Below are 16,559 nucleotides of genomic sequence, written 5' to 3' on the forward strand. Positions count from 1 at the left end.
ATACACTGGTCAGACCCAAGCTCGTACATATGGATGTTCTCTCCACACTGGAGGTAGAGAGCTGGTGTAGAGGCCATTGATACTACGCTGCAGCGCAATTACAGTCAGGCATGTCTAAGCCACACCCTTCAAACGGATGTTGCATTGTAGTCCGAGCTACTCGGCTCCAGTCACCTCTCCACAGTAGTCCCAACATTAGACTGTGTAATTCTAGAAAAAAAGGAATTGGGGAGTACTATTGGAAGTGCTGCAGAAAATACAGTACCTTGGGAAGTATGAACATCTTAGCTATCGCCACTTGTCCCAAGAGAGAGTGGTAGTGAGCACCAAAAGGAAAGTGATCACTTAATAGAACAGATAGCTCGGCCCAGATTGCCCTCTTTGAGGTCATCAGTGGAGTGTTATATTTGTATCCCTTGGTATTTGAAGGAATCGTGGCACCATTGTAAGCGATGGCTTGGGAGAGCAGCTCTTAAAGGTGCCGGGACCTGTGCAAGTGGGACGAGCAGGATTTCGACCAGTTTACCCTGAGACCAAATATATCTCCAAAGGTGTCCCTAAGAGCCATCAAATCCTGCAGGGAAGATGTTCCCTGTCGTAGATATATCAACGCATGATCTGCATAAAGCAACGCAGTGTGGTCATTGTCAAAGTCAAAGTCCTGGATCAATCACTGCCACAACTGAAGGCGCAAAAGGCAGGTGAGAGGTTCCAAGCCATGGCAAGTAGCAATGGTGCCTCTGTATCAGAAAAATATTAGAGATCGAACAACCTGTTTTCACTCTGGTTAAAGGATTAGAGTACAGAGTACAAACCCAGTACAAGTACCCTGGGCAAAAACCCATGTGTCGTAGTTTCAAAAACAGGAACTCCAAAGCTGAGGATGTCTCATTATCTAAGGAGACTGCCACCCTATCATAGTCAGCCTGTGGGGTATCATGAACAATTTTTAAGAGGCGTCTAATGTTGAGAAAGGTACTGTAGCCTGTAATAAACCCGGATTGGTCCTCATGGATCAGTTTGCTGATCAGGGGAAGTATTATATTTGCATGTATTTTATCTAGCACTTTACAATCAAGTTTAAGCAGGGACAGTGGCCTATCAGAGCGCACATCTAGAGGGTCATGTCTCGGTTTGGGAAGGACTCCTGTGTGCGCCTCCGTGCCTCATTAAATACCTCCAACAAAGGTTTGGTAAGAAGCGCTGAGTAGGTGGTATGGTATTCAGCTGGTAGGCCATCCTTACCTGGTGTTTTGTTCTGGGCTTTCTGCTCTAGTGCATCCCGTATTTCCTCAAGACAAATCAGCTCATCCAGCTGTGCACTTTGGAGTGGAGAGAGCCGAAGCAGAGGAAGACTCCCTAAAAAGGCCTCCAACTGCCCAGGGGCTAGAGCGGGGCCCGCTGCACACAGCGTGCAGTAATAGTCACAAAAAACAATAATTAATGGCAGTTTGGGTAGTGGCCAAGCCGCCATTATCCAACCTGATGGCTAAAATTGAGATGCGTTGGTGTTAGTTCCGGACGAGCCAAGCCTGCAGCCTGCCGAAGCGGTCGCCTTCAGCATGCAGCCTAATTAGGTAGTGCTTATAATCAGGCTTGCTTAGCCGTATCTCTGCTTCTCTGTGTTCTTTCTGAAGGTCCCGAAGGCGGTCAGCACCAATTGTTTTGGCTGGGACATCCTTTTCCAGAGTATGCAGCTCTGACTCCAGCAACATCAATTTGCGGTGTAGACCACTCCTCACTCCCCAGGTGGCCAAGAGACAATGGCCCCTTACTACCACTTTATGGGCGTGCCATTACATGGCACCGAGAGGGGTTTCTTTATTGCGCTCAAAATAGTACACTATGCAAGCTAATTGAATTGGAGGATCAGTGAGCCCCCTCAGTCTCTAAGCGCTATGTGGGGATGAACATGCGCTGCCTACCTCACTGTAGTTCCATTTGAAACGGGCAGTGGTCAGACAGGGTATTGGCCAGGTACTTCACCCTTGCAAAGATCTGGGCCAGTTGCGCCGATCCAAGAATGAAATCAATCCTGGTGTGGAGCTCGTGGACCGGGGAGCAAAAGAAGTACTCGCGCACCATAGGATGTGCAATGTGCCACAGGTCATGGAGCCTTCTATCTGCGAGCCATGAGCTGAACCCTTGGGTCACTCTCTTACTTGGCGCTCTGTGCAGCGGTGGTTGAGCCTGATCAAGGTCAACATTTGGTGCACAATTAAAGACATCCCCATAAGCCAGATAGCCATTGGTTCACGAAAGAGGGTGGGGGTAAGTGTTGCCAAGAATTCTCCATGGCTCGAGTTGGGTGCGTAAATCCCCACCAGTGTCAATGATGACCCGTCTGTGTCCTACCAGAACTACATACCTACACCCAGCATCTGTAGTATATCTGTCCTTAACAAATAGAACTCCTGGATTCACCCAAAATCAATACCCCTTGGGCAAACGCGGCTGAGGTTGTGCCATACACCTGCCCTCGCCGTTTAGCCATGAGCTCTGTGTCGATAAGGTGGGTCTCTTGCAATATAGCAATGTGCGTGTGGCGGCACTTGAGATATGCATGAATCCAGTATCTTTTAGTGTGTGTTGCCATACCACGCACATTCCACATCAGCACGTCTTAGCGTGGGGCAGTCATGGCATCGTTGATGCTCATGATGTATTATGTGGGTATAATGGACAAGTAAGTGGTGGCACTTCTGCCGCGCACCCCAGCCTCCTTCCTCCATACAGGATATGTGGATGCCTTCTCTTGGTGGATTTCCCCTCCCCCACAACCATTCCACCATCCCACCATGGATCTGTCGAAACAAACTTGTAACATTGCAGAAAACAGTTTTAATGAATTCCCACCCCTTCCCCCAACCCCACGCTAATGGTGGATAGGCCACCTGCCAAACATCCCCAAATGGTAAACTATATGTATAAAACACCAAGCCTAATGTAGAACTTGTGCATATGGAAGTATCTTTGTGCGGTGCAGCATCTCAGGGTATACCTTACCTCTTGGTTTTTGGCCCTTCATATTTAATACCTCATGAAGTCCCTTAGTAGATTGTGGGTGTAGTCAGTTGGACACATCCCTTTGGGAGCTAAAACTACAGAGGTACACAGGCTAGACCTCCCTTGCAACTGCAAACCCCAGCAGAGCTCCGGTGACCGGCACATTGTGTCTCAAGACATTGAGTCCGTGGAAACCCCACATCGGGGCAAGAGCCTTTTGCGCCTAGTTCAGTGAGACATGTTGCACCAATTGTAGTATAGTTTCCATGTAACAAAAGCTGGTGGTGAACAAGCAATAGGGCATCCCTCGGAGATCATCAGCCGTGGGTGGGGTGACCACTGGCCCTTTGGTGGGGTCCGCAGAGGAAGCACTGGAGCTTCCACAGTCGGAGCCGGGGTCCGATATGCAACCTTCGCAAAGCACCATAAAGAGTTTCCACATACTGAGTGGTTTCATGTAGAACTTTAGCCCAACCCTCCCTTACTTGTGATCTGGTGAGTTTTGTACTGGAAAGGTTACGCCAACCGTGGCGGGGGCGCAGAGTCAGCCACTTGTCAGTCACAGCCTCTCCCGACCGGGATCAGGCCATTCCCTTGGTGTGAAGCTAAGTCCAGACGTCTTCTGGTCAGGCGAAAATATGGGTCATCTCGCCATCCACTACCCACAGTTTAGCAGGAAATAATGGAGCATATTTAATGTTATGGCCTCCTAGTCGCTGCTTGACCTCAATGTAGGAACTCTGCTGTTGCTGTAACTCTGCACTGAAGTCGGAATAGGCAGTGATTGAGGCATCTTCAGACCTCCAGGGTCCCTGGGTTCGGAAAAGCTGGAGTATCAAGTTACAGTCTCGATAACTGAGAAGGTGGACAATAAGCGGTCTTGGAGAGGCCCGGTGGGGGTGTGTGGTTTGCCTGGTATCCTGTGTGTGCGTTCAATGGAGAAAAATTATGGCACTTTATCGAAAAGCATGGTGTCCATCAACCATTGTTCAATAAAAAGATCCTCACTCTGGCCTTCCAGGGGAAGCCCATAGAACTGATATTCTTGCGTCTTGATTGCCCCTCTGCATCTTCTGCCTTGTGGTGCAAAGACACCATCTCTGTGCTCAATTTGCTTCATTTGCACCTGCATAACCTAGACAGTTGCAGGGACGACTCGGTTTCTTCCACCTTGTCTGTCAGTTTACGATGCTCAGCACGCAGAAGATTTACATCTTGTGACTGTATCAGTTTTGTCTTCTAATGACGTCTTGGTATTCGATATAGCCTGTAGGACCCTTTCAAACTGTATTGATTGGAAATGAAGGGTGGCTTTGCCAAAGGGCATTTGCTGTGCAGTCTGGCGCTGAGTGGGACAGTGATCCTTTGCACTTCGGTAGGGAGAGTCTTGCAGCTTTGGGTTCCACCATATTACCATTAGATGAGGATCCGTGCCTCTGCAGAAGGCGCGGAGAGGAATTGATGCCTTTGTTGTTGTCGGTGGTCAGGCAGAGTGGGCCCAGAGTTGAGTCCTCCGCTCAGTAAAGGCCACACTTTTTGTCATACAATGCTTGCACCTGGGTCGCCATCAAGTGATACCCCCATCCCTGCACGGGGTTTGTAGCAGGTGATGCAGAGGGACAATTATAGCTTGAGTCCAGTGGCAGACAATCCTAGCGCAGGACGTGGGTCTGAGCCTGCGTCACGTAGGTATGAGCGCTGGGGCCCCCTCAAATCGCCCGAAATGTGGTAAGAAATCACAGGGGCTCCTTTTCCCCCCCCTCCAGTTATTTGGGTGGGTGTGATTCCTGACAGCGCGGCGGCAAAGCACGCTTAGGCCCTGTGGCAGGTGGAATGTTAGCCTCCTGAGTGTGACTATGTTTGGGCCTTCTGCAGTTTTTAAATTGCTGCGGTGCTTTCCCCAAGAGGGCGGGAAACAGCTTGAGCCCACCCTGTGATGGTGGGGTGTCACCAAAAGGAGCCCTGCACTACCTTATGCAGAAAAACGTGGGCCTCCGTGCCTCACAGTGAAGCCCGCTGAATCTGTAGGCAGGATAAGGAGGCACAAAGTTCAGGGGTTTTTATTTTTGGCCGGATGTGGTTTCTAATGGTCGTAAGAAGAGACTGAGACAAGAGTTAAGTGTCCAACAATGCCAGTGTGTTTGGAAGTGCAAAGTTATAGATGTATACTGCACTAGATTCTTATTACATTCATAACCCAATTTCGAAAATCTTTGTACAGCCTGCAGAAAAACTGGACCCATGCAGAATACAATGTCAGACAACTTTGCTACTACACAGATAAGAGACTGGCCAAGTGCTAAGCTTTTTATGTACAATAATAAAATATTTTCAGGTTTTTAGTAAAAAATAATTTTTTTTATTATATAGTATAAAGTTGTAAAACATAGTCCATGCTCGAACTTCACTGCTAACCCCATTTCATCGCCAACTCAATAAATGACACACCACCTTCAGTACCTATGCAACAGCAGTATAGCTATCGATAATAGTTTGTTTGGAAGTTATTAGGTTTGCCAACCTTGGCCTTCGCTAGGACAAACTTTATTTTTTCATTATTTAGTTATAAGTGAAGAAAGGATCTAGTGAAGTCTGACTGTTCTGCTTAATTACTCAGTGTTTAAGTAGACCTGGGATATTTCAGTTTTGTTAGAATGTGAAATTGTAAAGACCTGCTATATTATAACACTTTCCCATACTCATTTAGTTAAGTGAGATACAATGTTCCACAATTTTGAAAGAGCTATCTGAGACTGTTTTATAAGTAGTAAGGAGAATGAAAATATAAATTGAAAGACTTCTGGGAGCTGCTGTTATGTCTCAACAAAAAAAATGCACCGAACTACTTTTAATAGGCAAGGTATTTTTTTTTAGACAGTTGGAAGACCTAGAAGATCCATTAATATTTATCTGAATTCAGTCTCTGTACGGTTTGTGTAGACCAGAATACTTTAATTTTCTATGGCCGTAGAATCTTTTTAGACAGCCGGGAAATAGCTTGCCAGCATAGTTCAATTGTGAGATAAATATATAGTCGGGGGAATGTATGTTGCAAATTGAAAATAACCATAAAAGCCCACCATTTAAAAATGCCTCTAGCTTTTACCACTGTAGACTTGGATTGCAACTAATTATCTGAATTTAGGGATCGATTTGATACTAATTCTTTGATCACAAACTAACTGAAGATAAAGCAAAGATGGGATTCTGGACTTCACAGAGAACTTCCTGAATGGCAGCAAAACTTAACAAGCCGAATTTGTTGTCTTCTCTTTTAAACCAGCACTTGTAGTCAAAGGCTGTGATCTTTGCCACATTGCTTCAAATGCAAACAGTTGCTTTCACGTTGGGAGGAGGGGGGGTGGAAGCGTGGAGCAGTTGATTGGTTAAAGACTCTATAAACTATAACACATTTAAACAATCAGCTGCCCGAGTGCCAGGTTATTGAAGATCATTTCAACATTAGCAAATCAAAAATATAACAGCTTGGTTTATTGTTCTTTGTGAGCTGAAACACATTACATTTCTGACTGATCCTTTGTATTTCTATTTCATTGTATACATTTGTTCTTCGATCTGGACAACATTTATTGACATTACAAGTCTTTCTATTATCATTCGTAACAGTTCAAATATTGGTCCGTTCACATGACCATAATATCTATCTTTTATGTTTTCTCTCAATGATAGTCAACTCAACCCTTTTCTCTCTGAATCAACGTAACTATTCTCAGTGTTGCTGTGGTATCAGTCAGTATTTATTTATGTGGGTGTTCCTGAAAGTAGCCTTATTCCTTCTGCAAAGGGCTCCCTTTCTACTTCATCCACCCTTCCACATGCATTATGCATTATGCAGCATACACAGACTGTTTGACCTACTGAAGTTTGTTATAACTCTTTCTAATATAACAGCAGGTTTAGTGTTTTAAAAACAGTTTTCTGGTTGCTGAAACGGATATTATTTGCTGAACTGTGCAAAAGCTGTACAATGCCACGTTTGTTGGTCATAAAGAAACAAGTAGTGTATATGGTACATATTTTTGTCAACATTATGGCCCAACGGGGTCAGAGTTTCCGCCTCTGGTATGTGCCCAAACTCATTACAGCCCTTGCATTTTCTGCCTCATCTTCTTGATAGTGCGGACGTGGCTAATGTCATAAAAAGCGCAGTGTGCCAGTTTGCTTTAGTGATATTCTGAAAAGTGTTTGGTAATTGGACAGTTGTTTAAGTTGAGATGTTTTACTGCTTGTCTTCTGTGGTATATTTAAATTGTATCGGTTTCTCCTGCCATCCTTGTTGTCCGAGTTACTTTGTTAACGTTATCCTGTGAAGGATTCGGTTTTCCTGTATGTCGCTGCGGATGAAGGATCCGTTCTCTAGTGGATCTACTGACACATGCTCGATTCATTCCAATATTCCTACATGATCATTTCGATTTGGTTGGCTGTATATTGTTATAAAACATGTCTCCGTTCCAATCTTAGCATGATGCTTATTCTAATGTATTTATAACCAACTTCCTATGTCTTTTTAATTCGTGGGAGGTCAGTAGTAGTTTCTCTTTTTGTTACAGAATCCCCAGTTACTGCTTTGGGTTTTACTATTTTTAAATCTTTTCCCAGTTGTCATTACTTATTTTGCAAAGCTTTGCTTGTGTGAGTAATTATGTGTTGGACCAAGCATTTTGTTAGAAGTGGGATTTCTGGTTGAGTAGGGTTTGCACCTAAGCCAGGCAAAACCCACCACTCTAGTCAGGGTAATTGCACCACACACCCAAGAAAACCCCTGCCCGCCCCCTTGGTAGCTTGGCCAGAGCAGTCAAGCTTATCCCAGACGCAATGTGTAAAACGTTTGCGTGAGACACAAACGCACCAGTGACACAATAAATACAACATAAAAGAGACACAATGATATATCAAATGTATTATACATAAAGCATAGAAAAAACAGCACAAATCAGTCATTACTTTGCCAACTAGGCAATTGTCAAACCATCATAGTCAGTGCAATAAAAAATAAATGTTTCTACACTGCACGGGTCATCAGAACACCATTCCTGCACCGACTCAACAATCCCTGAAAGAATGCTTGTTATACTGTTAGTACAGGAACAAACACGACATACATCATCATATCAGGGCCCAGCATGCAGTAGTTAGATGCAGAACATGTATGGGTTACTAAAAAATCACTAAATACCCCAAATGTTGCTCACAAGTACCGGTAACACTCAACTCCAGCGCTCGTGCACTTCATTACAGCTTAGGCAGTAAAACGGTGAGCTCCTTTAAGGAGCAATAGGGAGTATGCAACGTAGGCCACAGGAATCCCCCTGCGTAGCTACTACCAACAATATGGTACTCCAGTGGCAAGCACCCATGTGTAATGGAACCAAAGGCCCCTCAGGACCGAAGTAGTAGTGGGGCCACCACAGAATCCACGAGTCCGCCTTGGTTCCTCGGGACTGGTACAGCAGCTGCAACACTTGTGGCATCCCCGGTCAGTTAGAGCTGTGGGTGGGTCTTTGCCATGGGAAAACACCACCACGGAGGTAGAGCCATCTCTTCCCTCCGCCCCCTCTTATGTGTTTCTCCCTGGGCCAAGATCGGCCACAATACGGAGCAAATCCTCAGCCACCAACAACCCCGGCAGCCTAGAGGAGGTCTCATTGTAGATGACACAGGGGGCCTCTCTGGTTGTATAACAGAACCACACATGGCTTAACAGCGCGGTCGGAATTATGACTGCCCTCTCCCAAAAATTACCCGATACCCCGCCCTAAACCCTAAAATTTACCCTGTCCTAAACACTACACCCTGTCCTACAAACTAACCCAACCCCCGCCCTAAAACATACCCTGCTCTGTCCTAAAAACTACCCCAAACCCCCGCCCGAAACTCTAAAAGGTACCCTGCCCTGTCCTAAAACCTACCCCTTCCTGTCCTAAAGACCCCACCCACCCTAAACACTACCCTGTCCTAAAAACTACCCCACCCTGTCCTAAAAACTACCTATGCCCCCCACCCTTGTCCTAAAACCGACCCTGCCCTGTCCTAAAAATTACCTTGACCCTCCCCCACACCCAAAAACCTACCCTTCCCTACCCTGTCATAAAAATCCTGTGAGGAAAGAATTATCGAGCAGATTAGAGAAACCTTGGTGGTTCTAGGTCTAAAAGACATCATATGAATATTCCAATATATTCAACATTCAATCTGACCAAAATCCAGAATTCAAAAACTGAATTAACTTTTGGTAATTCGAGGAAGTTAGCGAACCACACGGGATAGAAAGATTGAAAAAGACAACATAAATCCAGAAAACAATTAATTCTGGTTTTCATATCAAAACACCTTTATTTGCTCATATACATATATATATAAAATATAGATGACAAACTCAAATATACATAACCGGTCCAGGAGTGAGAAGCAACAAGCATTATATAAACTGTGAACCATTACTAAAAACTAATTTCCTATAGTTCAACATATAACATTTAGAGCAAGAGAGGCACATTCCTCAGAGAACCCAGGGTAAGAAAGTAAAAAAGGAAATATAAAAGTTAATGAAATAAAACATAGTAAATGTTAAAGAAGGTATTAGGTTTAAAGTGTGTCCTTAGTACTTATACTTGTGATTGTTGCAGATGCTGTCATCCATTTAAGACCTCACATGAGTGGCAGACTGAGCATGTGAAGATTCTCCATGTCTGAGGCAGTCTCTCTAAATCCCATTCCCCTTTCCCCCTCCAGAGTGCTCAAGACGGGAATTCAAATTCGTTGCGAGCAGTCTGGGTTGGGATTGAGGACTTACCTTCTGCTCCTGAGGGAATCTAATCTAGGTATTCTGACATCTCCCCACATGTGGCTCCCAGACACAGTGAAAGTGTTCAACAAGCGCTAAGTAGAAAGACACAGTGAAAGTGTTCAACAAGCGCTAAGAAGACAGACTGGCACAGAGATGCAGGGAAGTAGCAGCAGGCCAGCACATCATGGTCCTTGAAGCAGAGTGGCAGTCCTTCTTGTGGCCTAACAGGTCGTGGTTCAGCTCAACAAGCAAGTCAGTCCAATGGCGGTATCTCCAGGCAGCATAACAGCTCCTTCTGGCAGTGTGCAGGCTGTAGAGCCAGCAGCATGTGGTTACAAGTCCACGCACTGTCTGAAAACATGGGGCTTCAGCCCCTGTACTTCTACTCAAAATGTTGTTGATCGAAGGGGCACATTAAAAGAACCTTAATAGTGCACAACACCCACCTTCAGCCCCAGGCCTGGCTCCAGACAGTAGGGGGTAAACAAGCCTTTTGTGTGAGGGCAGGATACAGCCTTTACGAATGTAAGTGCGCCCACCTCCCTCTCTCCTAGCCCAGAAAGACCATTAAGTATGCAGACGTAATCCTGTTACACCTTCATCCTCCCTGTGTGATGGCTATCTGGAAAGTATGCATAAAGCCCAGCTGTCACTCTACCCTAGACGCGGATTGGAGTCAGACTGCCAACCACAAGAGTCATTAACACAGTGAAATGCCCACTTTCTTAAAGTGGCATTTCTGCAATAGTAATGAAAAATCCACCTGCACCAATAAGCAGGATTTCCCACTACCATTCCAAACATACCTAACATGACCACGTTACTCCTCACAGATCAAAAACTACTACTTAAATTCCTTTAAGGGAATTCCCAATGCTAGTGTATGAGAGGAGTAGGCCTCACAGCAGTGAGAAACCAAATAGTCTGTTTGTCTTTACCAGGGCATGGCACACAATGAAGGCACGTGTCCTACCTTTTACATACACAGCACCCTGCCCATATGGCTACCTAGGGCCTACCTTAGGGGTGACCTATATGCATTAAAACAGGGGTTTGAGGCTTGGCAAGTAACATTAAATGCCAAGTCATTGGGGCAGGAAACTATGCATGCAGGCACTGCAGTGGCAGGCCTGAGACAGGTTTGAAAGGCTACTTCTGTGCGTGGTGCAAGCTGTGCTGCAGGCTCACTAGTAGCATTTAATTTACAGGCCCTGGGTATGTGGGATACCACTGTACAATGGACTTGTAGGTAAAGTAAAGGTGCTAAACAGGTGTAAACAAATCAGACCAAGTTTAAAGGAGAGAGCACATGCACTTTAGCACTGATCAGCCATGGTAAAGAACCCAGAGTCCAAATGCCAACAAAAAGGGACAGAAAAACAGGAGGAGGAAGGCAAAAAGATTAGGGTTAACCCTGCAAAAATGGCCAGGTCCAACACATTTAAAAAATGGAATGCTATATTTGAACCCATTTGAGTGTGCTGTCTGTTTCTTGCCTAGTAATTGACTTTTACAGTCTGTAAGTCAGGAGCACACTATGTGACGATTGAAGATGACTGGTGATAAGATTGAGCCTTGAAGTGCCTGCACATTGGTGGATCATGCTTGATCCAGTGCTGTTTGTTTGGACGAACTAATGTTTGATGGATGGACAAATTGGTGGGACCCCATTCCACAACAGTGTAATTTAGTTTCACGTAGGGTACAGAGTATTGAGAGTGGCTTAATAGTGGATGGTCGATAGAGTTGAAAGCAGCAGTGCTGCCCTGGAAAATGACCAACTGAATGTTCATTGATTCTGGGCTACATCCCAGGCCTGAACTCTGACTGGTGGTCCTGTAAGAGCAAGCTTGTAGTCATGGGTGTGACTACCACCTTCAGTAGTCTGCCCAGGTACGAGAGGTGGGTGATTGGGCAGTAATTGTTGAGGTTAGATTTTTCAATAGAGGCAAAATGTGAAGGGTGCCTATGGAAACACTGATGATGCTGATCAATTGTCTGAATACTTCCCTGTGAATGGACTTGAGAATAAGTGTGGAAAAGGTCATATTTTTAATGTGGGCTTTGGAGATGCAAAGAATTTGTGAGGTTGCCAATTAGGAGAGAGTGAAGTGGTTCATTTGGGTGCACGGTGAATGGGCATTTATTTGTAAGTGAAGGTTGATTCCATATCTCTCTTTTTCTTTGGAGAATATGCTTATTGTATTGCATGTGTTCGTGGGTCGTTTCATTGATCAGTCTTGGGACAGCGCTAATTTACTATCTAAAATCTGTAACAAGTGCTTTGCTTCTATTTAAGGAAGTTATTTTTTGTCTCTTTGGATTAGACGCTGAGTTTTCTAGGTGTTTAGTGGAAAGTTTTCAGAATTTCAAGGCTCCTTGGTTAATGTCTTTAGAAAGCTTATATGATCAGGTGAAAGCCCAGGATCATTTTTTTAAGTTTTATTTCAGCTGTACCACTAGTTATACCATCTCATCTGATGGCCACTTGAGTTTAGGATCTACTGTGACTGACTGTGCTTTGTAACAGTGTGTATTGGTTTTGTCGCTGCTGGTTTAATGTGCTGTTAATCTTCAAAAATAGCTGCAGCATCGATTGGATAATTCTTCTCAGACAGCACTTTCCTCTAAAGTTCCTCAGTACAGATATTTCTTGTATTTTAGCACCAAATTCCACATTTCTCCTGAAAAATCTACACCTCTCCTTGCAGTGCTTCTATGAACTGTTAAGTTTTTAACAGTTTCCTGAAGATAAGATGTTTTGACTAAGCCCTGGTTGATGGAAGTTGAGTGTTTGAGGTGTGATCCTTTCCTCCCAAGGATTTAGCTTCCTGTTTTATGTGTTTTGAATTTAAGGAGGAGGTCTTTTCATTGACTAGCTGAAGACCGCTTGCGATTGGAAGCTAGTATGTGGGTTGTTTCTGTGAGTGCTTGTTCCAAAACACTTAGAGAAGAAAGTTAAATTTAACTCTGGTATTGAGAAACAGCCCAAAGGGTTTTTAAGATAGGTTTGATGCGATTCTGTTTCTTCCATTAGAGATCCAAATCTTTCTGTATACATTGTGGCCTTAGTAGGTACCTTCTTTTGTTTTGTGTCCTTGGGTGACATTCTTTTAGTTGTTTTGTAGAGTCCTGTCGTCAGTTTTTATCCACTGTGTCCTTTCTAATTTAGATGTTTTGTAGAGTGCTGTCATTGTGTCCTTTTTGTCCATTTTGTAGAGCTCTAACATTGACCTTGGGAGCAGGGCATGAATGTCAAATCTTGTGTCCCGTCACCTCATGATTTATGTCAGTCTCAAGATTTATGAGATAGATTTAATTGAGGTGCCCCAACAGGTCTTCAGTAAAAAAGGATTAGGAACTGGTGGTGAAGGGGCTGTCTTGTGTTGCCAGGTTGGGTAAGAAAAATGCTTTTTTGAAAAGTAGTAGCTACATCAGTTTTTGTGTGGTGCACAAGTCATACACACCTTGATCTACTTTATGCATTCATGTGCAAACACCCGTGCACACAGATAGGTAGGCATCTGGATGCAGTTACTGTCAGACAAGAGGTACAAATGGAATGTAGGTTTCATGTCTTTACAGATAGAGCAATTATGTATCTGATGTACTGAAAGGTTTTACCCATTCTATGTCTTTGGGGAAATACATTGATGCATAAGGGTCAACATCTGAAGGAGAAAAGAGTAAAGTGTCAACTCCTAATTCAATCCTTGGCGAAATCGTTCTGTCAGGTGATAGAATACTTTATACTCCATTCCCGTCTGGTCATAGCCCTCATTGGAATAATCCATAACACAGCGCAGTATGTATACTTATTCATTCTTTGGCCTTCTTAACACAGTCTTTCATGTGTATTCTACTATTCAGTGCATGCATCGCCCTAAGAATTATCTTGTTGCACTTGGGGGTTGTCTGACTGCTCAATTTAGATCAGGCAACGTGTCTAGCCCTGAGCTATCATTTTTCAAATAAGAGTTGTGTGCTATTTCTGATTCCATACTTGATTTCTCATAGTGCACTTTGTTTTATGAAATCCCCGATCTTCAGTACATCATCAGCCTAGCTCCGGGATGGTGTTGGAATACACTAACTGGACAAAGTTCCATTTTTCACAGTAATCATTCATTTAGTAATTGACAATTTCGCCTAATCCTGTTTTTGCTCCTTTGGAATGTGTTTCCTGTTGTTATCATTGTAGACTTCCTACTTAAAAGGCATTTATATGCACCCTATTTGACTTTGCATTCTTTTCATTAGTATTTACGTTTGAATGAAAACATTGGGGTCTCAAGCAAAGAATCGAACCCGGGCCATTAAGTGTTTTATTTTTTTTATTTTTTAAAGAAAAAGTATGTCATTTTGCCTTTGTGCTAAAAAGCCTTCATTTGATAGTAGTCCCACTTTATAAGCTTGGTTAGCACTACATTAAGAAAGAGATGTTGCGGCACTTGCTGTTGTCAAGCAGTGCACTGGTGCTGCTTACTGAAACATACAATCTCTTAAAGTTGGTGCCTGGCTGTGATAAGTCTTCTGAAACATTATTTCTTTCTGCAAGTGCCCTCTGTGTGTACCACAGATGGGATATGGTGCAGAGACTAAACTTCATTCCTCGACCATGACACTTGCATACCTCTGCTGATAAGGCAGTTACAAATTCAGTTGTTCTACTTGCAAGACGCACATATTACATTTGGAATGGTCATTGATTAATGATATAAGGCAAATCGATACTGTTTAAAAATTAAAAATGGTTTTCTTGAAGTTTGGTAGGTTGTGGAGTTCCCTAAAGTTATCACACATGTTGTTACAGAAATGGGCTCGTAGTAGACTTAAGCTTTTGCCCTCAAGCTCGTTTCTCATGGATGTTGGGTGACAGAAATCCCTAGTAGTGGGTGGGTCTGAGGTTTCCGACTGGCGTGCAGTGAGAGGCATCTTTCTGTAGGTATCTGGGACTAGTACCGCCTTAAGATTGGGTATGCACAGAGAATCGTGAACCTAATTCTCTGTTTCATTAGGAGGCAGTGTATTGACTTCAACCCATGTGTTATCTGATCAGAGTGCCATGGATTTAGCATAGTCTCTTAGCTTGGTTTTGGATCCTTTGAAGTTTGGGCTGCTACTATGTTTGAGATGTCACTGTGTTTTTTACCTCACTGGTGGTTCCTCTGTAATGAGTTTTCTTGCAGTTTTAAAAGAAAATGCACGGGGGAAAGATTCACATTCCCTATTACAAGCATTTTTTAATGAAGTCCCAAACATCTCCTTAAACTCTTTTCCTGTGTAGTATTTTTTTATGAAGATTGTGGAAGAAGCGCCTGACAGCTGTCAAGACAAAATTCTGTTTTGTTTTTTTATTTTTATTTTCTGGGTCAAAGTGTTCTTCACTGCTGCCAATTCGAAATCATATCATATTGTAAATGATTCCTAACTTCGTACTGCCTCCATCCCTGTCCTATAGGTATTCTTATTTGGTCAACTTGTAGTGTTCAGCAGGCAATTAATCCGTAGGTACTGGATTTGAATTAAGTTGTACATGAGGTCTAGGATGAGCAGTAGCAAGTTCATTGCGAGTTCCAGCCTGTAGCAAACGTCAGAGGGACATTCTAAGCTTTGAGCTTTATGTTCTGAGCGACCAGGTCATGCTTTTGTGCTTTTGGGATTGGTGTTTCTGAAAAACGTGTGGTGCTTCTTTATATTTTAGAGATGTTTTTGGCTATGGAGACTGGTTTGCACTTGGTTCTCCACCGGTGAGGTAACATCATGGGGACTTGTATATTTATGGTGCCTATCATGTGCTCGTAGGATAAAGAGGAGGAAAACGCCCATTGGGTCAGGGAGATTTGTGTACTTTGGAGAGAGTCCTAGAAGGCTACTCGTTGTCTAACCATCTTCATCTCTGCTTCTTCCAGGGCTCTCTTCACCTATGAGGGTAACAGCAATGACCTACGTTTGGCTGGGACTGGAGGTGAGTGATTGCAGATTCACTAACTAAGTGGGATAGAAAATACTGGGTTTGGTGGGGGGGGGTCAAAATCTCTACCATGGATAATAATGGGGTAGAGGAGCAGGGTCTGGATATCTGCTGAAGTAATCATAAACACGTGTCTGGGCAGAAGTGGGTGTTGTGGAGTCATGATATCAGGGTTAGGGGTTGCAGAACCACCGAATGCTGATCATTTTGTATGGTCCACTAATGAAAATTTCAACTGGTGACTTGTTATAAGCACGATAAAGACGTCAAGTACTTCACTGAAGTAATTCATTCTAGAGAAAGAACACTGATTTGTTTAAACAGTGCTTGGATAGTCACACAAAACATACAAAAGTATATAATGCAGTATCTTTATCTTTTTCCACAAAATTGTGAGGACGTGTTTTCTTATATGGCATGCAGTCAACACAGTAAAGACTCAATGTTTGTGGCACCTTCTCTCAAATGGTTACTGCTTCTCTTTTTTTTTTTTTTTTTTTTAAGATGGCGGCCTGGAGGAGATGGTGGAGGAACTTAACAGCGGCAAAGTGATGTATGCCTTCTGCAGGGTGAAGGACCCAAACTCTGGCCTGCCCAAAAACGTTCTAGTCAACTGGGTATGAACATATGTCCAGGAGAGGTCTGAAGCCTGATGGAATCAGTGTGATTTCAATGCATTATAGAGCCTAGAGAAATGTATTGAGTGAAATGACACTTTAGTGGATGAATTGAGTGATTTGTGAATATCCGAATGTTGAAGAGTCTGTT

The 16,559-nt window shown here is 43.6% G+C and overlaps 1 protein-coding gene across 4 annotated transcripts in view; it reads left to right on the forward strand.

Annotated features, from left to right (window-relative positions):
- Positions 1–16,559, forward strand: part of DBNL (drebrin like) — a 137,507-nt gene that overhangs the window by 8,955 nt on the left and 111,993 nt on the right. For all 4 annotated transcript variants that reach the window (XM_069214242.1, XM_069214243.1, XM_069214244.1 and 1 more), the window contains exons 2-3: positions 15,730–15,785; positions 16,296–16,408. In XM_069214242.1, the coding sequence (XP_069070343.1) occupies positions 15,730–15,785; positions 16,296–16,408 (169 nt within the window). The remainder of the gene's footprint in view (positions 1–15,729; positions 15,786–16,295; positions 16,409–16,559) is intronic.

The sequence above is a fragment of the Pleurodeles waltl genome, chromosome 11 (assembly GCF_031143425.1).
Source record: "Pleurodeles waltl isolate 20211129_DDA chromosome 11, aPleWal1.hap1.20221129, whole genome shotgun sequence".
Lineage (NCBI taxonomy): Eukaryota > Metazoa > Chordata > Amphibia > Caudata > Salamandridae > Pleurodeles > Pleurodeles waltl.